The sequence below is a fragment of the Echiichthys vipera genome, assembly GCF_963691815.1.
Source record: "Echiichthys vipera genome assembly, chromosome: 5".
NCBI lineage: Eukaryota > Metazoa > Chordata > Actinopteri > Perciformes > Trachinidae > Echiichthys > Echiichthys vipera.
The window spans coordinates 15,150,318-15,178,293 of record NC_139830.1 but is presented as its reverse complement, the minus strand read 5'-3'; the positions used below and the strand labels follow the sequence as shown (position 1 = coordinate 15,178,293).

Genomic DNA, 27,976 nt, shown 5'->3' with positions numbered 1-27,976 from the left:
ATCTGACGCCACCTGGTGACGCACCCGGAACTCGGTGACGTCGCAGGACAACAAAGATGGCAGGAATAGGAGGCAGCAACTACTGGGAAGGTAAGGGACCAAAATTAGACTCAGTTTAAGAGAACAATGTGTAAAGCAACATCTAGTACAGTGACCGTAATGTCTAAAGATCAATGTCATCACTGTCGGTACAGTTGGCTCATATCCGAGGTTTAAACATACGTGTCTCTAAAACGCTCACAACAAGCTAGCTCACATATCGCCATGTAAATGAGCGTTATTCCTTTAGCTGTCCAGTTTGTCTAAACGGGTTATCGACAACACACACTGAGGGTCGGTTGAGCTTGTTGTTACACACATTAGATGGTGTGTGTGTGTGTGTGTGTGTGTGTGTGTGTGTGTGTGTGTGTGTGTGTGTGTGTGTGTGTGTGTGTGTGTGTGTGTGTGTGTGTGTGTGTGTGTGTGTGTGTGTGTGTGTGCATGTGAAAAGGTTTCGCTGAAAGATTCTGCAAGCATACTGAAATATATTGGCATAGTTGACAAAATGTCATATTGCTCATTGATGTGCTTGCATAAATGAGACAGTGTGCACTATGTTTTTTAATCAGTATGGATTTTTTTGTATGCAGTGTAAACAACCCTGATACACAAAATAATCTACAGTTAACAACGTCATCAGTGTGGTCATATAATTGTGTGTGTGTGTGTGTGTGTGTGTGTGTGTGTTACAGATCTGCGAAAGCAGGCCAGACAGTTGGAGAACGAGCTGGATCTGAAGTTGGTCTCCTTCAGTAAACTGTGCACCAGCTACAGCAGCTCCAGAGATGGACGTCGAGGAGACACGTAAGATGCGACACACCTGCAGAGTTCACGACCACCTAAAGCAAAAGACAGTGGTGTATATTATCCTCAGTAATAATTCCGTTTTATTTATAGTGCCAAATCATAACAAAAGTTAGGTTGAGGTTGAGAAGTAGTTAGGTAAAGGTAGCTCAACTGGAGACTCTACAGTTAACTAACTACACCTAAATCAAGGCAAGAACACATCTGACATGATTGGCCAAGTTCCCTTGATGTGTCGGTTAAAATAGTAATTTTAGCTGAAATGAGTATTGAAAAGTCCATTTGTCAATCGACAAAATGAATCTGCAACTTTATTGGCTTAATCATTTCTGTTATTTTTCAAGTAAAAATGCCCAATTTTTTCTAAAACTGCAGCTTCTCAAATGTAAATGTATGATAATGTCATGGACATTACATTTTGTCTCAATGGTTGGATGAAACAAGGAATTTAAAGACTCCACCTTGGGTTCTGAAAAATAATAATGGACATTTTGAAAAACCAAATGATTAATCCATAAAATAATAATCTGATTAATTGATCATATTATATTCATGCCTAATACTTAAAGGAATACGTCACCGGTAGAAACATTAATCTGTATTGAAAGTGGGTCATATATGTAGTTGAAATGTAACATACATTTCTTAATTTGGTGCCTTCTCCCGAGAAAAGGCAAAAAGTAACTTCATGGCACTTGTGGAACTCCTGTAATGCACCTCATCTTTGCCAGCACGCATGGCTTCTGTCTCGGCTGTAGCAGCCACTGTAGACGCCTTCTGATGCCTTCTGCTCGCCGCTATATTGCGGCATGTAAGGGTAGCCACGAACATCTGATTCCAAGCATCAGATTTTCCAAATCCCCTTCTTCCATATCAGAGTGAGAAACTCCACCATTGTGGATATCACTGAATTGACTACGAACTTGAGTTTTGGCCGCCTGGGAATTAGCTGGGGTTAGGAGAGTCTTGTCTGTGGGACTGTGTTTGTGTCCATGTTAGGTCCTGTATCGTGTCTCACTTTATTTCTTTTCGGACTTTGTATTATGTGTTCCGTTATATGGAAGGACCCCCTCGAAAAGGAGATGATTCATCTCAAGGAGCTATCCTGAATAAATAAATTCGATCAAATTCTATTGTCGTTACTTCAACAGCTTTCTCCACAACGCCGGTTATCTTATTTTAGCTACCAAGTAAGATGGCAGATGTTAGTTTACCAGAGCCCTTCTCTAAACTTCCTGCTTTAAATGAGGCAAAATGACAATTTTTAGGGCATTTAAAGCAGGAAGTGTTGGAGGTAGACACAGCTCTCTCCCGTCTCAGGGGAAAATGAGCAAATGATGCACGGCCATTTAAAAATATGTCTGGGTTCCTAACGATACAATGCTTGATGCAAATGGTTGAAGAATTCCTTAAACCAACATGGATGCATAATCCATGGTATGGCATGCCCTTCATTAAGTGAGAATGAAAAGAAAATGGCTAACAATCCAAATCAGTGTTCTGGTCACAATTACACAACGAAATGTATCGCAACATTGATTTAACAAGCTCAAGGATCATGAAGGTGCAGAAATTGCCTCAGCTGTAGTAGTCTGGGCCTGGATATGTGGATTGAGGCTTGCCAGCACAGGAAAGTGCTGGTTGCAGGAAGGAAGTGTTTATGAACAATGCATACCAACTCCAAGGGTGTTGTTCACTATCTACAATAACCAAGGAGGGAGTGAAGTGAAGGAGAACTTCCCTATGGAGAATTGATTATTGTTACAACACTATGAGTAGTACACCTTCTAGTTTCATTTTGGTAATTAAGCCGCTACTTGTAAGCTGTAAGGATTTTGATCTCTTGAACACCTTTACATTTTTGATCCCTTGTTGCTACATGATGTCGTTTTGATGCCACACTTAACAATCAGTGCACAATTCTACTGATGCATTCTTACATAGGACAATAACTTAACCATTACCAGCTAAGAAACTGATACTGTAACTACCCATGCCATTTAATCTAAAAAAAGGTCTACATGCTTTAGTATGTTTCCCAGACGAATGTCTTAGGTCATGCTTGCTTTGGCTATATGGATTGTGTCAGTAAAACATTTTAAATGACACTTTCTTAACACAAAGTCTATTGTGAGTAATTTCTCATTCAACATTTATTTAATTTGGCTGCACATTCATTTCATTTGCTAAAAATGTTTACACAGTTTGAACCCAAGTGCACAAGATTCTTCACACAAGCATTATTCCTTTTGGTGTAAAGTTTTGGCGATAAACTTGTTCTCCCTTCTTTGTTTTTCCTCCTCAAGGTCAGACACCACCCCGCTGCTAAACAACTCTACGCAAGACAGGATGTTTGACACCATGTCAGTGGAGATCGAACAGCTGCTGGCCAAAGTAAGTCGATTCTCATGGACCAGTGGCCCGTAGAAGACCAGGAAAAAGAACAGCACTTATTTATGCCATGAGTCTGGTCTTCCATCAAGGAAAGAGTAAACTGCAGGCTCCACTTTTTCATATGGTTTGCATTGGATCCTGTAGTGTTTTCATGTATTTGACTCGGTTCAAATAAAAAATGGAGACGCACAATTTCAGTCCTCATGGGGAAGCCAAAGGTAGACTCAAGATCATAACACGAGTAGATTTTAACAGCACAGTATAATTTTTAGGGTTAATGACTCACTTGTAATCACTTACAAAAGAATGCAAATCAAAACAACAACAACATTAAGGAAGTAATATTGTGCTTTTGTTCTCAAAAGGGTACAATGCATAAGATCCCTATAATGTGTTTGTGTCATGAAAGACGTCCTTTTTAATATAAAGTTTACATCCTCAAATTGACACGTGTCACCGTATTTTACACAAGCAGCATGTTGTATTGTTATTCTGTGCGTGTCGATCTCCTGGTTGCCCACATGTGTTTTCTATCTTACAATGCTTTAATTTTCCAATCTCTGTGTCAGCTGACCGCAGTGAATGACAAGATGGCAGAGTACACCAACACCCCGGGTACGACTTCTCTAAATGCTGCACTCATGCACACGCTCCAGAGACATAGAGACATCCTGCAGGTTTGCCTTCTCATTCTTCACAATTAGTTTTCCCTTTATTCCTCTTGCTCATCTACAGGGTTCGTACAGGTGCTGGAAGTCCTTGAAAATGCTTGAATTTTAATGTTGTGTTTTCAAGGTTTGAAAAGTGCGTGAATTTCGGATGAAGTGCCTAAAATTGCTTGAAAATGTATCTGCATTTCTTTCACAACAAATACAAATAAAATTGAATTTCTTATCCTTGTATTACGAAAAATTACAGTTTACCCCAACTGTAAGGTGCTGGAAAAGATTGAAAATAGACGTTGTTCTTTTTTGTACTAAATTCACCACAGAACACAACATCTTTCTAAAACACACAGAACTGTTTCCAGATTTTCAAGTCTTTCTTCGTTGTTTTCTATGTAGGATTACACGCATGAATTCCACAAAACTAAAGGCAACTTCTTGGCCATCCGGGAGAGGGAAGACCTGCTAGGGTCTGTAAGGAAAGACATTGAGTGAGTATCCAGTCACACCACGTCACCACATTATGACCAATTTGACCATGTACAGTTATGACAGTATGGAGTTTATTATTCACACGTTAAAATGTTATTTCAGTGCACAGAACTATTGAGAACTCATTAAATTCATCAGCTCCCCCATTTTAGCCTCACTCCACTGGTTGCCTATTCAGTTATGGATCCTCTTTAAAATTATTTTATTTACTTTTAAATCCCTGAATGGTCTTGCCCTGCCCTATCTGAGCTTCTACACCCCCCTGCTCTCTCAGGTTAGATTATCAGCTCCTCCTGAGAGTGCCTATAACTAAGCCGAAGCTCAGAGGGGAACGTGCCTTTGCCGCGTCAGCTCCCAAATTATGGAACGATCTGCCTCTGCACGTTGAACAGGCCTCTTCTCTGTCTGTTTTTAAATCACTTCTTAAAACCCATCTCTTCTCCGTGGCCTTTGATACTCAGTAGGATGTCGACTTTACTCACTTGATTTAATTTCTTATTTTGACTGCTTTTATTGCATGGCTATTTCCTTATGTTTCATGTCTTTTCATTTATTGTTGTATTTTATATGCAATTTTTGTGCCTTGTGTGAGCTGTTATGTCTTTTTTTTATGATGTCTTATTTATTCTTCTGTACAGCACTTTGGTCAACATTGGTTGTTTTAAAGTGCTTAACAAATAAAGTTGGATTGAACTGGATTGGATTGGTAAAGGTGCAGTAAATGGGTGGTCTGAGCCAACACACATACTGTATTGTCTTTATCACTGGAAACTGTTCATGGTATTGCATACAAGACAAATCTTGTCATGTGATGCATTGCTTGTGTTGGATCCTAGTAGTGGTGGAGGAATAAAAACTGCCAAGCATTATTCACAGTGCTTTGAAAGTTGTAGGCCTTATTCCTTAGAGGGATAGTTGAACCTTGACTTCCAGTTGGCACTCTCTTGAAAAATGTTGGCCATTAAAACCTAAGATTGATGGTCTCTTTGGCCTTGTATTGAGAAAGTGTGTCCTCTACCCAGATTGGCTCAGTTCTGAGTGAGTGTGTTGAAATAAGAGGGAGGCTCTCCCGGACCATGACTCTTGTGGGCTCTTTTTGTTTTTTTGTAATGGCTTATTGATCTGTAAGAACGCAGCAGTGAGCATATGGTGAGCACTGCAGGATTCCTATTGATCCCTTTCCATCCATCTAGTATGCAGATAAAGTCTGCAGATGCCTTATATAGATTCCATAGGCCTCACAGTCACTTTATATTATCACTGCTTTCTCATTAAGCTCACACACTAACTCATTCAAAGGTGTGTCTAGTTCATAATAGTTTGTCAGTCCTTATCTTGCTAGATTATTTTATTTCTTCTACTCTCATTGTGTTACTGGTAAAATGTTGTATGAGTGTAATCATAGACTAAGATAAGTTATTCCTTTATTAGTCCCTCAAAGGGGAATTTTTTTTACAGCAGCAAAGTTGCTAGCAAACATAGAAGAAGCATCAATAAAAAACCATAAATTGTAACAAGCAATATAAACAAGGAAATATAGAAAAATATGAACAATTCCGGTATAAACTCAGATGAATATAAAATATAAGAATAATAGGAACAGTATATACAATATCTATAAATGTACAACATGGCACAGAGGAAATAACTTGTGTACATCGTATATGGGGGATATATAACGGGCTATCATCAGTTGTGCAGGCTGCCTTCATGTTCTATCGATAATGCAAAAGACTGACTCTGCTGTTGTTCGTGTGATCATTATAGTAAAAGAGGTCCCATTAATATCAATTGATGTTAACATGAGTTTAGGAGACCCACCACTTTTCCCCTCAACAGCTTTCTTTTTTTCTTTATCCGTAAATGAACAAAGTAGAATTGTTTGTCATGATAGTGCATTATTTGTATTCTTTAAGTGAACCTATTTTAAAACTACTCGTATCAAGGCACTACCGAGCCATTATCGTCTAATGATAATTTGAATTAACAATGAACATTAGCAATCACATTTTCACTCGGTAACATCCCATGAGGTCAGCCCCACATACAACAGTTCCCTCAATCTTCTCATTAAATCACATTACTAACTGACCCTGCTAATAGGCGTACTGCTGATGAATCTAATGCATAGAAATGAGCCCGTCTTGTAGACCCATTGCTTAGGCTAACGATGACTAATGTGCTCATGGGCTGCTAATAGGGGAACCATCTGAGCTTACAGGTAGGGGAATTACAACTGCTGCTGTTGGGATGCAGTGCAATGATATGTTGAGTCAGGCTTTACATGATGCACTTTCTTTTGAAGAGCAAATTGCCCCTAACCTCCCTCTTGACCTTTTCTAGTGGGGCATGGGACAGTGATAAGGTAGGACTTGAAAATATATGTATAATAAGACTTGAACTGCCCCTGACTGTAGTGCAGCTTGTGAGGAATAACACAATTCTGAGCTTACTTGGTTTCAATAACTCACATTTTTATCTGATCACCTGATTTCAGAGGTGCGAACAGAGAAATGTTCATAGTCTTATCTGTGAAAATTGCACTGAGATAAATAAAAACCACAAAAATATTTTCCTTACGTCACTGAAGCAGAGCCCCAGTATTGTATGACTAGTTTCGAACTTGCATCATAACAGAATAATGTTGTGCATAAATGTTAATTATCACAGTTTAAACACTCTTCAGTGTAATATATATTGCGGTTTAAGTTGTATTTGGAAAGCAAAATGTTCAGGTCAGTTCTGAAATGTCTTGGCCCATTATACAGTTATGGCCATTGCTGCTGCAGCTGAGCCTTTGTTCCCTTACGTCAGGCAGAGGGCAGTAGAGATCTTGGGCATGGAGTAAACCTGGCCAGGACGTTGTTAACTGTAGATTATTTTGTGCATCAGGGTTGTTTACACTGCCTACAAAAAAATCCATACTGATTAAAAGAAATGGTGCACACTGTCTCATTTATGCAAGCACATCAATGAGCAATATGACATTTTGTCAACTATGCCAATATATTTCAGTATGCTTGCAGACTCTGTCAGCGAAACCTTTTCACACACACACACACACACACACACACACACACACACACACACACACACACAGCTGCACCATTCATAACAGTAGGATGAAGCAGAGTCTAATATTCCCTCTTCCTCTGCTTTGATCCTAAATGTCAGCAACAACAATGACAGCTTGCCCGTGATTTACATTGGTGCCCTTTTAAAAAGCCTTGCTGGAGTGATGAAGCTGGCTGTCAGTACAGGCAATTCAAGCCCCCACAAAGGCATCAGCTCTGCTGGTGGCGTGGCCAGCTCAGGCTCAAGGCAGCCACTATGAAGTGTGCTGTGTGTGCACTGAATATAGTATTTCCATTCAACGGCTACGGATGGCGCACTGGGGATGAAGTAGGCACATTTGTTCTTGCTCACACAGTAAGCTGGGTGGGGTAGGATTTTTAGTACATGTGTGTGCATACTCTTATGTGCATACTCTTATGTTTCACAGTCCCCCCTCCTCCTCTGCTTTTTTTCTCATTGTTGCCCAACAGGAGGGTGGGGCTGTGTTAAATGACCAGAAACCCAGGAGAGCACTGGGATTCAGCTGTTCAGGGATGCTGATAGTTAGAGCTGCATCGAGCAAAAGAGAATGGGTGTGATGTGTTCGCAGCCCATCCGTTAACCTGTCTGTTGACTTGAACTGACTGTTTTGCTGCCAGATAGTTTAATTTCATTTCTGCTCCTTTATTTACCAGAGATTGTATGGTGCTACCAGTATGTGCTTGGAATAAGTGGTCTCTTACATAGATAATGTGTAGAAAAGTAAAAGAATTGTATGCCATTCGACACCCACTCTGAGCCCCACTGTATGGCCATGCTCGAGAACAGGACGCCCGTCTCTGCCCTTCCATGTCGTGTTCCATGACTAATGCGCTCAAAATACGTGGCAATGCAGGTGACCAGAGAGAAGAAGAAAATCTGCTCTCTCCAGCTTTCAATATGATAGAAGCTCCTATGTAATGTACAGAGGTTTGTTCCACTCCTACCACCCTGTCCTTTCTTTCAACCAACCATTAACAGTGTTTTTTTTCCCGATCTGCTCTGCTACAATCATACTCGCCTGTATTTGCTGTGTTAAGTTACTGCTAATGCAAACCGAATATTTCCTGCTGCTTGCTTCACATTAAAAGCTTTCTATGGGTGAACCACAAAAGGGCTTTTACTGTAAAGCAGTAAATGCAGTGGGATTGGCGCCATCTGCTTTTTCATAAAAATTGGCCTACACAGCAGTAACATTAGTGCTTTTTGTCAGTGGATTAGATTAAATATCTTGATGAATAGTAACAGAATAAATAGCCGCAGTGAGCTAGTTAGATAAAGAGGTGTAGGCCACGTGTGTGTGCAGTTTGTGTGAACCGGCAAAGCTCCACCACACCATTAGGGTGAGCGACGCCTTTCACCATGCCACTAGGTCCCTAATCTTCAGTGGGATAGATAACTTCTTTTGACTGTGGGTGAGAAACAGGAAAGGTTGTGGTGGAGATGAAAAACGAAGTGGGTTGCCACTCTGGTAGCTCTTTGTTCAAGCAACTGATTCCAACTCCCACTCATCTGAACAGATACGAGTCATTAGTGCCACACATACTGCAAAAGCTACAGTCGAGGGTAAGGCTCAAGGCTTTCGACCATCAGTTAACTGTCATCTTGGGCTGTTAGAACCCTAAGAGGTTGTGAGGTCTCGATTGTTTTTGACTTCAGAGACTTAATTAGTTAAGTTGTTGTTCTCTCACTGTTTTTGAATGTTGTGACACATTACACAAATAGCAAATACTGTTACAAAGCTTTCTTTAATGTGTGACCTTATTCAATGTGACAATCATGTTTTTAACCAGTGCCTGTATTCCCTTTTCAGGACATACAAGAGTGGCTCGGGGGTCAACAACAGAAGAACAGAGCTGTTTCTAAAGGAGCATGAGCACCTGAGAAAGTAAGTTCCCATTGCTTTTTTTTCTTTGCTCCATTTGAAACAGTGGAAGTAATAAAGAATCTATCTTTTTTATTCACTTAGAGCATAGTTTATAAGGATATTTATTAGTTAGATTTTGTATCTGTTCCTGAAGATCAAAGTAGAATATAGCTGTACAGGGTTTCCTGGTGAACAAAAAGCCTCCACTTCCCAGAAATCAAAGATGGGGTAGCTCATCTTGATGGTGCAGCCCAGCCATTTGGAATACCACTGAAAATCATAGCTGTTGTTATTGACACTTTATCTCTTTATACTTTTACTCTCTAGCAGATGGGAAGCCACTTTTTCCCTGATGTCACATTCATTTAATCTGGAGTTTGTTTTTTAAGTCAGGATAGAGAAAATTAAGATTTGAGTGCTTTTCTGGCTAATAGAGACAAAAAACGTGTGCTTTAATTAATGTCCTGTCGAAGAAAATATAGGCAGACAGGTTCAGATTTACTCTTAGGGGGATTTACTTTATTGTCTTGCCCCTTGATACAGAGTAAGCCAGTCAAAAACATTTTCTACTCTATTGCATGACATAGCATTTTAAAGTAGACCTATTATGCTTTTGTAATGTATAAACATAACATACACATAGTATAAACACAAAATACACATATGAATCTGAAAAAGAGTACAATAGGTCCCCTTTAAGTCTGTAAAATTGTGTTACTTTTCATACTGACACAGTAGGTCAAACCATGATCTGCCAGCAACCTCATTAGTGTCCTACTATCATTTGGCTGACTCTCCAGCGCTGCAGAACTGCATGAGGTAGCAAAGTTTGTGAAGTCTGTATGTGCGTACTTGTGTGTCAGGAGTGTGAGAGGCACCCTCCCTGCGTGGAAAGTAAAATTGGATGTCAGCAGGACAGACACATGCACACACTCAACAAAACACAAATAAAACACAGAAGATGTTTTAGCACCCAGAGTTAAGGATGCAATCTGGTAATTTGAATATGGCAAATACAAAGCAGTCTGATTGATTCTCTCTGTGGCTAAATGTTTTTCCTCTTGTAGCCTCTCAATCTCAATGCCTCAATTCTTCCCCATCAAAGACCTCTTAATTCAATTCAAAACAGACTTTACCTGCTCTGACGTGGCATGGCTAATGTTTATTTCTCAATGTGACGGGGGTGAACTCAACAACATAAACCCCTTTGAAATACAATGTAGCAATAAGACAGGGCGAAGAAATACTGATCCGCATTTAAATTACCTCCCCAGTCTTTCACCTTGTACAATTTGGATGACTGTAGTAAAAACATGCACAGAGTTATTCAGGTAATTTATCTGGCTTTATTAGATAATCAAATTAAGCATGACAAGGCGTGGATAATTTCACAGTAGATCCACTTTCCTAAATGGCCTTGTACATAATTATACAGTATTTCATGTGCGAGGGAATAAACACACATTTGTGTTAATTTGTATGTGTGAGTGCGTTTTTATTTGTCTTCAAAAGTGTAATTACATCTATTGTTTTGCACATTGATGGTTTTTTAGGGTCCTTGTATGCTGGTTTTTATTTTTTGGCTGGAATTTTGTTCTTAAATGATTAAAATTGCATCAATATTTTCAGATGAATCAAGTGTGACTTCAAAAAAGTGTTAAATGCCGCTTTTATAGCTCACATACGTCTCAGTCCCTACAGCTAGATAACAGCTGCCATGCACTGTGGCAGTAACATAACAGGGGATCTGTAGCGTATGGTGATAAAAATGTGGCCGTATAGAAATTGGTGCTTTATGTTGTTGTCCATTGCTGATGGGTGAGTACAATGAGTACAATGTCATGTTGGAGTTAAACCAAAAAGGAATTTGGTCGCCATATAGTTTCAACTCATTGTTCCTTTAAGGATTGCTGGTCAGTCATTGCTCGACAAAACTTGCAATAGCATAACAGTTACCAGCCTCATGAGACCATCCGGATCCTGTGAGCTCCATTGTATTTTACTCGTCGATCAGTCTGGTAACGTGCGACTGAGAGAGTTTGGAACTGTTTGCCAAGCAAACGTCAAATCAGGGTTGGCTTTGAGGTTGGTTTAAGTGTGACTTAGCAAATGCAAATGCAAGCTGATCTAGACACAGGTAGCCCTAATTTTGTAAGCCGCTCGCTAAAGCTTTTTTCTCTTGGATCCTTCTGTTGGAATGTGGACCGACTAAAACTGTGCCTTTTTATATTAGCGTTACACAAATGGCACATGTCCTTTATGACATTTAGTTTACGTTCTGAGCTTTGCCTCAGCACTCTGTTAGTACGTCATACTTTTCGTTGATCAGATTTGTTGATTTGCGATTGTTTATCCAATCAGCAAACAGTATTTTCGCCCCTTCCCAAAAGATCTCCAAACGAGACTTCCCAGATGGATATGCAGAGCAAATGAAAATCATGCGATGGCAGAGTCAGGTTATACAGTTACACCTCCAACTCCACAAGTCTATCACTGTGTTGGTGCAGTCTTTACCGAAATGCACCAATTATATTGTTTTATCAATACAAATTTTACAGTAAATTTGAGAAAAATTGGTCGCATACTGGTCACACCAGTACTCATTGACAGATACCCGGAGTTAAGGTCCGGGACTCAGAAGAAAGAGCTTTCCTGGAGAGTGATGTAGCTGCAGGAATGCTACCACTAATAGACTGCTCAAGTGAATTTATTAATGAAGTTTAATTGCAGGAGCATTCTTTCAGTTACTCCACAGGGGACTTCAAGAGTCACATGAATACTTCAACATTGTGTCAGGTTGCATTGTGATACTTACTATGACACTGCAAGGAAAAACCCAAGTGAATGCCTGAATGGATTCATGTGCTGAAGCAGAGACAGAGAGAGTCACTCTTCCTGTTCTGTCACTGAGGGAGTGTCACTGAAAAATCAGTCATATGGTTACATGTATCTGCTGTGTACTTTGAGTTCTGGCTTGAAGATGAGACCTTGTCTGTCGTCATGTATTCAAACTGGGCTCCAAACAGCCAAACTGAATAATGATGATGAAATAATCTTGAAGTGAATTAATGAAATGGGAACAGGGGTGGCGCATTGTGTTGAATTTCCTCTGGTGGCTTCCTTCAGCCATCTGTGTTCCCAGCAGCAGTCAATTTGGAAATTGATCGGGATCTAGAGAATTAAATAAACGTATTAAACCAAAACCCATGTTATAGGGCTTCCCACGACCATTGATAGAGATGGGACAGGAAGGAGGAGTTTGGAGATGAGGATCGAGTTACGCTTGATTGATCCTATTAGAGCCATAAAACAGGAAAAAGGCCCTTAAGAGAAAAGGACTAAAATGTGTTAGTGGCCAGAGAAATGGTCCGAAGTCTCACTGAAGGCAGAGCATGGATATTCGATAAATATGAGAGATCTGAGTGAAAGTGCTCTTTATCTTTGTCATGCTCCCTGGCAGTCTGGGATGCTCTCTTTTCATAATAGACAATTTCCTGAATGATGTGTCACCGATGTGAACTTAAGTGATCTGTATGTATCTAGAGCCAGGGTTCCCAAACCTTTTCATCTAGAGACCCAAAAGAGAAACTTGGTGTTTCCCTGGGACCCGAATTTACAAAAATACCATACATCATAAATTCATGCAATTGAGAGTAATAGAATCACGGAAGTCACACTCAACATCACCTCAACCGGACAGCGTAAACATGTTTTTCAGGTCAAGGTATAAGAGAGAGAAAGGGAACCAGTGAAGCAGAAAAGAACACTCTTCTATTTTAATTAGGAAAATGAATTCATATGTTATCATTGTTGCAATTTACTCTGCTGATTGGCGACCCACCAAAAATCGTTTTGTGGTAACTTTTAAACCCTTTTTTTTAAAGATGTTTTATACTTTAATGATCACGCTGTGAATTGTCTTTCGAAGTGATTCTGCAGCGCAGCTTGTGATAAAATCCTGCTTTGTGCCCTTGGCTTTTTACCTGAGGCAAGTGAGCCAACATGTGGATTCAAATGTTAGGTCTCTACAGTTGGTTTAGGGCAGATGATGAAGTGTATGATCAATATAAATTTGCACAAATATGCGTGCATGCGTGCATGCGTGCGTGTGTATGTATGTGTTTTCAGCCAAGACTAATCACTTTCGGAAGGAAAAAAGAAAACAACTCCATCTCAGTTAATCTACAAATGCCTGCGGTGTGCGGAGTGCTTGCCAGCCTGCATTAATTCTCAACGAAACCTAATAGGACAGAGGAAACCAGATCCATTTTTAAGATAACTTCCTCTATAGCTGGTAGTGATGAACCTTGTATAATTCCTCATACAAGTTCCTCGCAGTTAGACCTGCCTGTACATTATGTTCAAAAAGCTGTCATTGCAGGAGCCGATGCGAAATAACGACGTTTTCAGACAGCGAGTGGCTGCCGCCCAGGTCTGAAGCAGCAGAAAAGACAGGGAGGGTGGCTGCTGCTCTTGTAAACGCACACAGATATTTGGCGCTGCATTCAGAGTTTTACGATGGTTCAACTTTTTCTACTTGCCGCTGTAGCTCGCTGTGTGACCATGGCAACAACAGAAACTACAATGTGATGAGATAATACTGGATTGATAGTAGCAGCCTGTGATATACAGGTTAATAGGATCTGAGGTGTGCCCTGGTGCTGTCCATTCAAAAGACAGAACGTCGATTTCACCCCAAAAAAACAATTTTTTCAATTGCTTTTAATAGTAATTGCAAACCTTAACTTGCTGTTTAGTTATTGGAGCTACTGCAAGTACTGTTGATGTTTCTGCTGTCATCAGTGAGCGTGCCTTATCTCTGTCTTGTTCTCCACCCTAATCTGTTTTTCCATCTCCCTGTGCCATAAAGGTTAGTGTTCATGAATAAACTAGAAGGAGGGAGGAGCGGGTCCATTAAAAGTTCATGTAGGAAATGCTCTAATGGTAGTGGTCACTCTGATAAGGACTTCCTGTCAAATAGAGGATTGGACAACAGCAATGGTGTCGGTGTGAAGCAAGGCAAACTTACACACAGTGACACGCTTGAATTTGATGGAGTGCCTTTGCTGTGGGGGTGCTTGCACCGTGGGACTTGTCCGTCTAGACTTTCTATGCTGTAATGCAGCATCTAAAAGTCCTAAAAACCTTAAGGTGTGTACAAATTATACTCACCTTTGGAAACGATGGGCTTTTAGCTTGGTGTTAAGTTCCTCTTTAAACAAACAAACAAACGAACAACAAAACATATGTGTGTGTATATGTATTTATGTATGTATGTGTGTATATATAATAATATGATAATAATAATAATTTTATATATATATATATATATATATATATATATATTATGGCATGTCATTCAAGAAATGAATATATATTGAATGAACCTTGAATATATGCCTTGATGACGTCAGTCAAGTTTCATTCAATATATTCAGACTTTCATTCAATATATGTAAAGTAAAGTTTACCAAACAGGACACTAAATACTAGTATCTTTTGAATACTTGCAATCAGAATATAGTGTTTCAGTTCAGTAGCTATGATTAAACCAGGACAGTCTATTGCCCATCCAAATGATTGAAATGATCAGCTGGAACATATTTATGGGAAAAATAATAACAACCCTAACCCCTCACATTGATCAAGGTCTTGGTTGTACCAAAATGTCATATTGTAAAAACAGTGTTCTTTGAAACTATATTATTAAGTGTAGTGCATAGTGAAGCGATGCTGGGGATGAAAAAGACACAATTAGCAAAAATCTAGAAGTGTAGGTATGTTTGCAGGTGCATTCAACATTTTAAACAAACTGTACCCTCCACAGCCGCCCTCTGTTTTCTCTCTGAGCAGCAAACTGTTGTAGATCCCCACAGCTATTCCACTGCTGTCAACTCACAATAGGGACTTTAAACAGCAACGGTTGAAGGGACGGCTACGGCCTTCGAAAAATATTCCAGTGGGTTCTTGAAGTTGTAGCCCAACTGTCTACTACAGCAGAATGACAGTAGCGTCTACAACGGCAAACTGTTCTGGAAGGCCGTAGCTGTCCCTTCAACTGTCGCTGCTTAAAGTCCCTAACGTGCAGGGATCAGAACCTACCAGCTGAACTGTTGACAGCAAAAATGGAGGAATAGTTAGTAGCTCTAGTTCCACACATAGCTATTTGATCCAACAGACAAATATTAATATTACCTAAATAATATATTCATGGAAGTTTTAAGATTTTTTTCCTGCTAAGTTTAATTGTGTGCTTACATTGACACACAAAAGGCTGGTTATATAACCCTGTGTCTGCCTTTCGTTTTTCAAAATGTTTTGTGTCCAAATCAGGAAAAAAATAATGCCAGTTCACTAGTTATTACAGATTTGCAGAGTTCTATAATCATTGGCCAAGGTGGGTAAATGGCAGTAAATGGCTGTAAACATCATCTCTGTGAATCTCACATTTTGTAAGGCCTGATTAGCTCCGAGCTTTGATTTGTGACCACTTTCCTCTTTGCTGATGCAGTATGCTTTCTGCAACTGTTGCCAATATTTGCTGGACTGTTTCCACAGCAAAGTAATTAATGTTTCAGTTGACCTGGCTGATTGTATTAGTTGCCTCATATTGGTCTAAAAGCCAACCTGGCAGAGTATTACTCTCAGAAGGTTGAAGCAAAGCATTTCCTTTCAGAATACCATTGAGATTATCTATTAATCTAGTCATTGAGTGGCATTTGAAGAACCTTTTTTAGGTTTTTGCAATTCTGAATGCAAATTATGTGTGTGCGTCTGTGCTTCTGTGTGTGTTTGTGTGTGTCGGTGGCAAGAGAGGGCAAGGAAGCATGTGGGTGAGGGTGGGTTGTACATCACACCGGGAAAGGCAATTAGCTTGGAGCTAATGAGCGATATAATGACTGCAGCAACCAGGGGAAATGGAAGGAACCCACTCGCTGAAACCACAGAAGGCTACATATACATGAATGTGATGGCACAATCAACCCTCACCACTACAGCTGCGACTTGATGATGGAGGGAACAAAGCATAAATCTTTTGCCCCCATCTCATCTCTGCATATAAAAGCTCCATAAATCAAGGCTCACTTCAGCTCACAGCCGCCCTCTTTTTTGCTCTTCAGCTCATAATTTATAAGGTGAACACTGCCGGCAGTCAGATAGTTAAAGGTTTAGTTCTCTCCGTCAGTCGTTTGTCTGTCCTCCGTGATGTTTTTTCTTCCTTCATTTAAGACCGATGTCATGGGGCTGTCTGGCCTTCATCTAATCACATCTTACTTTAGTTGTATTTGTTTTTTGTTTCAGACATATAGCTTTTGTTAGGTCACTGCTACATCTCATGTGTTCAATATTCAGATAAGCACACTGGTGTTGTAAGATTTTTAAAATGACAGTTGATTTAACTGAATCATAGCAGTTGTTTCTGTCCTGTTTTTTTACTTGCAGTATTCTTTACTGCACCCACCTTCTCCCACAGTCCATTTGTGCAAAACATGCCTGCCAGCCTTCATTCTGAGTCACCTGCCAGTTACTGTCCCATTTCACAAAATAATTTGATTCCTGTAAAGGATTCCATTTCAGTGTGATAAGAGACGACAGATATATTACAATATACTGCCAAAAAGCAGTTTGGTGCTTGTGTGCGGAGCTATGATCCAAGAACAGAAGGTTTTCCAGCCCACACTGTGACTGTGTCGGTCCCTTGCCGTGTCCGGTCTTGTGGGCGACACTCTAGAGATGACAGCGATTAAACCCAACAATTAAACATTTACTGGTTGAGGTCAGTCCTGTTTGGCCCACCAGCAGAGAGAAGGACCCTAGCATTACAGGGCATTAGCACGACCAATCTCAAAGTAACTACACCATTAAATAAGCCCAGAAATGGTGAGAATGGTCTCTCTGTCTGCCTGAAAGATCAGTTGGTCAATACTTGACAACATAAGAGTGTTAGGCAAGGTCGACGTGTGCTGCCCAGAATTAAACTTAGTTAGAATCCCTTGATGGTATTGCTTGGTTTTGTAGCTATGGTGATATCATTTTTGGTCAACCTGAAAGAGCTTTGCCAAACTCTTGCTTTTCTTTTGAGGTTAGGTCTTCCTTAAATTCATCATTTTGATAAACTGGATCTTTGAAACTCTGTGAGGGTTGCTTGGCATCTGTTCGATGGAGAAAAAAAAACAACTCAGCTCAGCAAACATGCTTGCCAATACTGCATGTGCACATGCAGAGCCCCACAGTTTGTTTCCCCATTATTTAAAAAAACAAACAGCTGCAGGGCAGAGAGCGGCCACTCTGTTGAATGTAAGGAGACCTACCCACTCATCCATCTTTCTGTCAGTTTGCCGCGTGATAAAATTTATAACAATGCCTGCTTTCGCATTCAACTCTCACATTAAATGATGTGATAAAAAGCACTATGTCTCTCAAGGCCAAAGTAAAAAGAAGTTGATTGGAATAATATGAATGTTGCCTACACTTAACAGATCTACAGGGTTTACGATTATTTTAAAGTCTAATTCCAGCGCAAACTCATCCCATGGTCTTTTGTCTTCACTTACATACATCAAGTAAGCCATTGAGACAGTTTTTTCATGTATGAACTATTAACAGAGAAATCATAGAGAGTTGCTAACAGCCGGACGTAGCTAACACGGATTAGCTCGAGGCATCACAGTGAACGGATTCGAACAGCTTTTTCTAACCACTTATACTTCTCAAAATAACACCAAAGCACTGCATGCAAAGAGTCCTTACACATAATACTAAGCACCAACAACGTAGTTGGCGTACCAGAAGTTTATTAATTGTTTTGAAAGACTTACCTCCTGGCCCCCGTACCAGCTCCTCTTGTAGTAAAGTATATTCAAGTCGATTACCAATCGTAAGTAATCCAAAAGTAAGGAGTCCACTGGTGCTTTGTTTTATGTGTAGGGACTCTTATTATGCTACTGCAGAGGTTTGGTGTTATTTTGAGCAGTATTAGTGGTTAAAAAAACAGTTTTAATGACTTCACCATAATGCCCCGAGCTAATCAGTGTTAGCCACGTCCGACTGTTAGCAACTCTCGAAAAAAACTATCTTATTTGATGTATGCATGTGCCGAAAAAGACCATGGGATGCTTTTGCGCTGGAATTACACACTTAAAGTCAGACCAGAGTTCATTGTCTTCAACATTAAATATAGGTCTTTTTCACTGAAGACATTGTTGCAGCATGTGTAAATGATGGAATTGATAATTTCTGAATTCTATTTTACGGCTTCAGTTTCAGGGTCCCGGTTTTGTCCATGCCAGTAAGATAGTTCCCCTACGGTGTGAGATATTAACATCCTCACAAGCTGACATGAAATTATGTGTGAGCACGAGCACTGGGATTAAGCACCAAACCAGTACGTTGGGTTTATTCGTGAGATTGAACACAATAAGCCCCGAGATGGTCAAGTAAAGGTATCAAGAGACGATTTAGGTAAAGGTTGGAGATGGTTGGAGATTGCTGAGAGATTTTGTGTGAATCAAGGCGAGATATGAATCTTTGAGAGAGCTACCCTCTCTTCCTGGAACTTTGGTTGGATACTTAAGGATGCTAAGAGCTTAACAGAAACTGCATACGGAGCTGGAGAATGAGGATGTGGAGGAGTTGTTGAATGGATGTTTACTATGAAATACAATCCCTGCAGTTTTTGTTTGTTTGGTTTACTTTAGTTCTCTGAAACATCATCCAAATTGATTCCAATTAGGGAATAAACCACTGAGAGCATCTTTGTTTATGAGCAACTAGAGGCAACAAAACTGGTGTTGCAGCATAAGAGGTTTGTGCGTGTGCCCTCCAATATTATCTGTACGACAAAAACAAGCATCTCACAACCCTCTCTGGGTCTACTCAGTTCAGACTCCCTGTCGTTGTGGGAATCATCCGTGAGGAGAGAATGAACTAAACTCATTACCTAGTCACGCTATTTTGTTATTTATTTTAGCAATTTTACTTGAAATTTAAATTGCCAAATGATTTGTCCTTGTATTTAAAATTGGATTGGGGGATTACATAATATATATCTATTTGAGTGTTTTGTGTGTCAAAGTGTGTCCTCATTGACTTACATGAGTCATTCTGATGAAAGCTAAAAGACTCTGACTTAAAGGCTGTGACCAAAAAGTACTTCTGTCATCTGGGACTGCTTTTTAAATGATCCACGCAAAATTTTAACAAATAAGCCTTTCTGTCACTTAGCACAATCAAATGCCATGCAACAAGTAACACACACACACACACACACACACACACACACACACACACACACACACACACACACACACACACACACACACACACACACACACACACACACACACACACACACACACACACACACACACATTCAAATTACATAAAGCTGTGTTCTGCCAGACTGGTCAGATAGTCACTACGTGGGAGTTAAAGAGATTGATCCAGAGAGAAGAAAAGGAAATCCAAGTCCCAAACAAACAACAAATTAAATTCAGTTCATTGTCCAGCTCAGTGTCACCAAGTAACGTGATCACATTTCTGTATTGATCACTGACAAACTGAAACAGATGACTGCCCCCACATAATTCATTTATAACCATTACATGTCTTCTTACACTGCCACATGCCAATAACTAACCCATCTTTATCTTTTTCTTCCCCCTCCCCTCTCCTACTTTTTGTCTATAGTTCAGATCGACTGATGGATGATACAATAAGGTAAGACCTGATTTCTGACCTCTGCATGTGGGAAGACTTATATTTGCATAAGATGTGACAGCTCCCATCCCCCATTCTCCGTTGTCGTATCTACCTGCTGAAGGTCTAAAAAGGTCCTGTTGTTCCTAACAACTGTAAAAACATAATCACTGTTTATTTTGCCTCATCCTTTAGTAGCCACTTTATGGCAGAAATGGTTACCCTGAGTGAAGAAATGAATTGATTTAACAGAAATTAGTCTTTAGCCCCATTTCAGAACTGTTAATATAATAAAATAAACCTCAAACTATACTCTTTGCCTTCGTACGACCATAAATATTTTAAATTCACTTCCCAGAAATCATGTTTTTGTTTGTATGGCAAAGGTGTTACTGTGGATGGTACCCATGAGGCTCCGCAGCCATTGTTATAGAAAATACTAACTATCCAGCTTGAGTTTCCAATCATGGCTGTTCATTCAAACGTTTTCATTGTTGCATTTAGGACAAAACACTTTACCGTAGATGCTGAATTGATCTAAAATAAATCCAGAATCTGAAAGTGAATCAATTTACTGGTGAATTAATTCACACACTTTTACAATAACCAGCCTTCAAATTAAACCTGACATTAACACTGCAGGAAACCGTGTTGCTCAGTTAATGGCTGTTTCTTACTGTAGTGCTCTTTAGGAGTTATAGCTGACTTCTAAGTTTTAAGTGCACTAATTTGGAACACTTTTACTGCAGTTGCTCGCTGTTTGTGCTGATTATTCAACTGCGGGAGTTTCATGCACATTAAAGCCTTGGAAGTGCGCCAACTGCTGGTCACATTAAATAGTGTGTGTTTGTGTGCATTAAATGAATGGGACTGTCACATGCCCAGAACAAGTCCTTCCACTTCACTGACCATCCATCTCTCACTAGTCCCTGCTTCTTTCCCTCCCTGCAGACCTTCACTAATGTGTTGATTGGGATTTACCCGTCCATCTTCCAGATGTTTTTTTTTTTTATCTTCCTCCCTTGGTCCTTTCCGACCAATTGCCTTATTCTGTTTGTCGTCCTTGCATCTCGTACAAACAGCGGTTATTGATGGATTTTGTCCCTGAAATTGTTGATGATGCCGTGTGATATTTCTCCCCCCATTTGTTTCTTTACTTTAATTGCTGATCTTTCTTAACAATAGCATTATTTTGTACGGACCTTGTCTAAGTTTTTGTCCACATGAAAGAACAACAACAAAAAAACCTATAGACCGAATCACCATAACCCACCATTTGTTTCTTTCCTTTAATTGCTGATCTTTCTTAACAATAGCATTATTTTGTACGGACCTTGTCTAAGTTTTTGTCCACATGAAAGAACAACAACAAAAAAACCTATAGACCGAATCACCGTAACGTCACGCAAATAACAAATCACTCTTGGGTAGACAACTGGCAGTTGATGTAAATTGTGGAGATATGTGAAATCTGTAAACTTGTTCATTTCTGATTTTTAGCCGAACTGTAACAACATTAAGGCGTTGTCAACGGTGCAGAGCAAATGCTTTTCGACACAATTGGATAGACCAACAACCAATCACAGAAAAGAAACAGCTGTGCTTGCTTAGTAGGGTTGCAAAGGAGCGAAAAAGTTTCCACTAAATATTTGGAAACTTTTCAGAATTTTTCCAAGTTAAGCTTGGGAAGTTTGGGATTATAATCTTTTGTGCAAAAGAGTTGGAAACTTTCCATAGGAATTAACAGGAATAAACTGGACATTCTGGGCTAAATTTTAATAACTGTATTCTGTTGCATACTTGACTGTGACGTTGTCAGTCATCGTCTTAAACCTGCCCCACAAGAGATAAACATTAGTGATTGGTCTGTCAATCTCAAGCTGCAGGAAATCTGTTGCTATGAGAAAGAGGCCATCCACCAGATCAAGTGAAACATGAGTTTGGCAGATGTGCTGATTGTGTATGACAGTTTGACCAGGTACTGTACTTTTCAAGTTGTCATTTCTAGATTATGATTGACATTAGACTACAGATTTAGTCACATCTGAAATCATATCTAAATGATAAATACACTGATCTAATCCAATCCATGCATCTCTCTTAATGCATTTTGAATGTTGCATCTGTTTAAATGTTTCCTTTGGAATTGCTTCCTGTTCTTGAGTTGTTAGATGAAAATAAAAAGCACCCATTGAGCTTTTCCGGTTACAATTAATGTTAGTAGTGTATCCTCTTCCTGAGATAACATTTTTGACAACTTGGATCCTAATTTCCATATCCCTGCTGTGCACGTAAGACCAAACAACAACCTTGAAAACAGATGCTGAGGGTTTCTTTTATACAGAAGTTAGAGGTTATATTTTAATGGGCCCCGGTTTTCGAATAGAGGGTGCCATATGTTGTACAGATTGTAAAACCCTCCGCGGCAGATTTATGGATTTGTGATTTGTTATTTAAATATTAAAATTGACTTCTACTTCAACGACAGGTTAATCGACAACTTGAGACCACACCTCCGGAGCAAAGAACAGCGATTACTGACTGATCGCTGTCAGTGTGTGTTTGTGTGAAGAGATCTCTATCGGCTCTGATTCTCATGAGCTGGTTAACATTGAAATAAAGGCTTGTCGAGGCTGCTGGAGTCAGCATAGTGTTTCTTCCTGACCGAGGAGAACATGATCCCCAAAACGCTGCTCCAGGCCAAGACTGCGGACTGTTAGGAGATGCCGTGACCTCATACACGCACGCACGCACACCACACACACACACACACACACACACACACACACACACACACACACACACACACACACACACACACACACACACACACACACACACACACACACACACACACACACACACACACACACACACACACACTTATTCTCTCTAGGCCTGCTGCTCATCAGATTTGCCAGCCAAGAGTAAACAACTGTGGGGATTTCATTTACTTTGTTTTGACCTGCCTCCTACGGGGCTCTGTCACTCGGGGATGGGAGGTGTTTGTCCCCTGCGGCCAGTGCCCACTGGTTGTCACCCTGTTGTTCAAGAGTTACATAATGCTGATGCTGTACCACCTGTCTTTTGAGCATATTAACATTTTACTTAAGTCAGTATTTTTACTTTGTCAGGTGGTTTTGGGGAGCTGATTTCCTTTACTTAGATTCTCCCACCATGTGAAGGGCTCAGTAGCTGCCATTGATTATTGTGTGTAACAGATGCCTCAGAGGGCAAGGATAGAGCCTGAAACTTTCCCTGCCAAGTGCCCACTTGCACTTTCCTGTTCTGAAAGTTGCCGAGCAAGCGCAAGAGAGCTACGATATCACAGCAATTCTATACCTTCCTTCTTAAAGCCAAGGCGGCTCACACACAAACTGTAGAGAACGTGACAGTATGAGTTATGTTACACCCCAGAATCGTCCCTACCTTGTAGCATGGATGTGCCTACAGACGTGTCATCTTTTAAATATAAGTTCATATTCATTGCACAGGAGAATGTCAACATTTTCAAACTATGTTTCCCATCCTGTTGTATTTGCAGGAATGTTCACTAGATAGTAATAGATAAGAACACTTCAACCTTTTCAGCAGGAACATCTGATTGAATACTTAATTTGGATTCATTGGATTGACAGTTGTAGACTTTCTGGAGTGAGATGCGATTATTAACATTGGTTAAAAATGTAGTTTTTTAAAGTTTACAAGTTTAAATAAAAAAATCACTAGGTGTTTCTTTTCCATTTTCCAAGTGCCACAAATTGCAGTTTACCCAGTGGCCACAAGGGGCAGGCTTCATAATAGTGCAATTTCTCATTGATCCTCATGTTAAACAGGCCGTTTTCACAACACAATTAAACCTATTTAAGGCCTGGTACTGGTTATTGGAAGTTAAAGTTCATGAATAATTAGGGACGCGGCCTCTTGAATGACAGCTAGCTGCTGGCCATCACTTGCCTCGGAGGCTAGTTGTCAGGATTAGCACGCTAACTCTGTCATCTTGACCTGGACCGTGGCCATTCATGTGGTGGTGTTACCATAAGTGACAGGAATGGCTTGCTCTTTGATCAAATGTACCAACAGATGGTTTAGTAACATAGTATGTTAGCTCTGTTATGCTAATTTAATAGCCAAACTTGCACCATGACTTTCAATACAGCTTACAATCAATGGCACATTCGTGCCATGAGGGTCTGTGTTTTACCGTCTATGGGCATGGTGACTGACCTCCCGTGTCAGTCTCTAAAAAATCCTGTTCCCGTTACAAAATTCAAAAAATGACTCCCGTTCCCTCCTGTCTTGGAAAAAAATGATGACTCACAATCCCTTTAATCTAGTAACGTGTTCTGTTAGCCTAGCTCCCGGGGGGTAGTGCTAATGTTGCTAATCCAGTGTATGTCAGCCAGATGGACGTGTCTCCCTCCCTCCGACGTCACATCAATACCCTTTTTTGGTTAGAGGAAATGAGGCGGAGTCAAAGTCTGGCAAGATGGCGGCTCCCAGAGGAGAGTACGATTGGAAGTTGCGAGAACAGACCTCGACAGAAAGGCTCCTTCAGTTTTCTTATGCAGTCTATGCTTGAAAAACATCATGTAGTTTTTGCCTAACAAAATTCTTCTTCCTTGCACCAAAAGGTTGAAACATTGATATGGTGCAGTCAGTAGACTTTAGATGACAGTTATTTTCACTGGTTGTGCTGTCCTCCTTCAGTCTGTAGCTTTAAACTGGATGCTCATTTCTCAAAACTAAATTTCTCTCTCTTGTCTCTTTAGTATTGCCATGGCGACCAAGGAGAACATGACCTCCCAAAGGGGCTTTCTGAAATCCATACAGAGCAGGGTCAACACACTGGCCAGTATCCTTTATGCTGCATATGTGCATGGTTGTGAGTGGGAGAAACTAATGGAAGAAAGCACACAGTAGATTAGGAGCAGAAGGGTTCCTGGTATGAAATCACTACTGGACCTTCAGAAATCAATGCTCACATATTGCTTTTCTGTGACGGAAGGCCTGTCTTTGTTGTCAAGTGTTGTAGGGCTTTACCCAGTAGAGGTTCGATCATTCCCACAAATATATTATTTTCTTTAGAGGCCAAATAATGCCAGAAGGTCAAAGGGCTGCAGCAGGTTAAGAAGGGGATGTTCACCTATCCACATTGTTAGTTTATGTGAGCTTTACAATGCCAACATTAATTAAGTCTCCAGACCAGTTTTTGCATTAACTGTTTGATCAATGCTTTGTATCCAGTGTAAGATGTTTTTAGTCAGTTAGAAGTTCTTCTGTATTATGTATTTAGACCAATTAAAAGACAAATATAGATAAAACAGTTTTTCTTTAATTTTATTTTTTAAAAATGGAAAATTCAGGAATTTAAACAGTTTTGATGTTCCTTAACTTTTGACCCTCCTAGACCGTTTCCCAACCATCAACAATCTCATCCAGCGAATCAACCTGCGGAAGAGAAGGGACTCTCTCATCCTCGGCACAGTGATCGGCGTCTGCACCATTCTCCTCCTACTTTATGCTTTCCACTGAAAGCCGGACCTGGTGAAGTCTTTAAAGGATTGATCTGCTCTTTGTAACATGGGAACCCCAGGAGACTGAGCTCAGTGATCGGAGAAGGCTGGAGGCTGCTGAGCAGAAGGACATTCAGTTGGTCCAGTTGTTGGATGGGTACAGATTTGGCCCAACATGAACTACTGAACTTGTGTTTAGCAGTAGGACAAATGGAGGGCTGCCAATAAGTGAATGGAGACCAAAAGTACAGATATGACTAGATTTTAATTAATTATATTGATAACTCACTTGAAGAGAAACTGAGGAAGTGTGAAGAGAACATGTTATGCATAATTCTGTTTCACAGGTGGAAGGATTTTTAGTTGAATGGTCCTTTTTTTAATTGGTGAAGTGGGATGGATAGTTCTTTGTGGGCTGTAAAATGTGAATCAATAAATTATTCATATCAGTATGTGCAAAGAAGTGTGTGGCACTACTAGATATTGAACATTTTAAACATTTTATTTTTCAAAATATATGTGAACTCTACTGAAAAGTGTATTGGGCCTCATTTCTGAGCAAATTTAGATTTCTATATCTCAAAAAATGCTACAGAATTCCAAACAGCCTCTAAAATGTGATCATAGGCTGCCTTTCTTTTTGTTAAACACAGTAAACTGAATTAAGGGTTTGGACGCTTTGGTTAGACAAAATACAATTTAGACATGTCACATACCGTTTGGCTCTGGAAAAGGCTGATAAACATTTACTATTTTTCCATTTTATCAAGCAAACAATCAATTGACACACTAAAGGAAAGAGGGGGTATCAGCAGATTAATCAATAATTAAAATAATCATTAGTTTCAGTCTTACTTCCATACATATCAGCAGTTTCAATAACTTTTTCTCTCTGTTATTTATAAGGACGGTGAGACAAATGAAGTGCACATTATTAAGTCACTGATAAAATGTACATCAGTGATGATTTTTAAATCATAGTATGTTATAGGATTTGCAGAAATATAAGGTAAAGGGCATCTGCACTATTTTTGGGGGTTTCTTATAGTTTAGTCCCCTATTCAACAGGCTTCATCAGTTCTACAGACTGATGAGAGACGTCACATCATGGCAGAGTTATCAGATTCATGTAAAATAGGAATTGTGGATGAAATCTCTGAAAAAAGTGAAATGTCTTCAACACAAAACAAGCCAGTTTTGTTGCCTGTTTGTGCAAACAACTAGGTTTCCACAGTGGAACACACCGCTTTGATGATCGACTGTTGAAAGAGTAAACCATTCTGCACAATTTGTGTGCCTGGCAGAGCCCATGAACATCTTTTTGATTTCACTCCACCTGAAACGCAGAGTGACATGTACGTTTGAAGGTGGGAACTTAAGCATTCATCTGAGAAGGGGATTGCAGGCTGCCTTTGACTCATTAGATTAAAGTCTTACTTTGTGGGTGTAGGAATGTAAGAGCGAGACGGCCGTGTGAGAAACATCAATGTGTTTTTGTCTCACAGCTTTAGGCTCACTTCAACGGACTGAAGAGGATAAATTTGGTGTCTTGTCCTCATTCCCCCGTTTGATGCCTTTCTCACAAAGAGCCTGAAAGTAAAGAAAACAGTTGTCTAGCCAGACGAGCGTTGGCATCTTCCCCCTGCATACCTCACCTCTTTTAGGAGGGGAAACCCTGTGCTGGAGTCTAAATTTGGTTCAGACATGTGTTCAGGCTGTCGGTACGACTGCAGAGGTGCTGAAGCGTTGAGCTCCTGAATATTTCAGCCACTCAAACTGAACGCCACCCAAGCAGAACTAAGCGCCAGATCCTCTCACTTAGAAGGGGTCGCGCTACAATAACCTCTGACAAGCACAGTCCGTCTTTTCAGAGACAGAAGTTTGGTCGTCTGTGTAGTAACCAGACGGCTCCTTCAAGCACTGCAAACTTGTCTGATGACACAAGTTGCAGTTATCTTTGCAGACGTTTATTGATGGGTTAAAAGGCGTTTTGAGTATCAAGTATAGGATAGGCATATGTAGTTCTAACTTTAATTTTGGCAAATTAAAGAACAGACCATTTATATCTGGAAGCCAGAAAAAGTCCTTCAGTCAGGCAGAAGATAGATTACACGTTTTTTATTGTTTCAGCATCACATCAGGCAGCTACTCTGCCGAGAGCATAGATGCGGAGAGCTGGCTTTAAAAGTGCAAAACCTGTCATGAATTCTTCATTTCTCATTTTTCTTTTTTTCTTTCTCCAGTGCCATCTATAACCCACAGTTGTGGCGGCCAGGATAAATGGTGCTTCAGTGGCCTGCGCATCAGGACCTGCAGTATGTACAGGGTTTAGATCTAATAAAAGCAACAGCTGTACAATGTAGCACAATCCAATACAAAGGCGCCACAGACTGCGGCCTTAACAAAGA

The 27,976-nt window shown here is 40.1% G+C and overlaps 1 protein-coding gene across 1 annotated transcript; it reads left to right on the top strand.

Moving 5' to 3' along the window:
* Positions 1–56: 56 nt before the first annotated feature.
* On the top strand, positions 57–25,979 carry gosr1 (golgi SNAP receptor complex member 1; the record flags this gene model as incomplete). Its single annotated transcript, XM_083913287.1, has 9 exons — positions 57–90; positions 732–843; positions 3,150–3,237; positions 3,807–3,914; positions 4,302–4,393; positions 9,301–9,375; positions 20,044–20,073; positions 24,825–24,907; positions 25,463–25,979. The coding sequence occupies 9 exons, from the start codon at positions 57–59 to the stop codon at positions 25,585–25,587; spliced, it is 747 nt and encodes a 248-aa protein (XP_083769413.1). The 3' UTR covers positions 25,588–25,979.
* Positions 25,980–27,976: the final 1,997 nt, after the last annotated feature.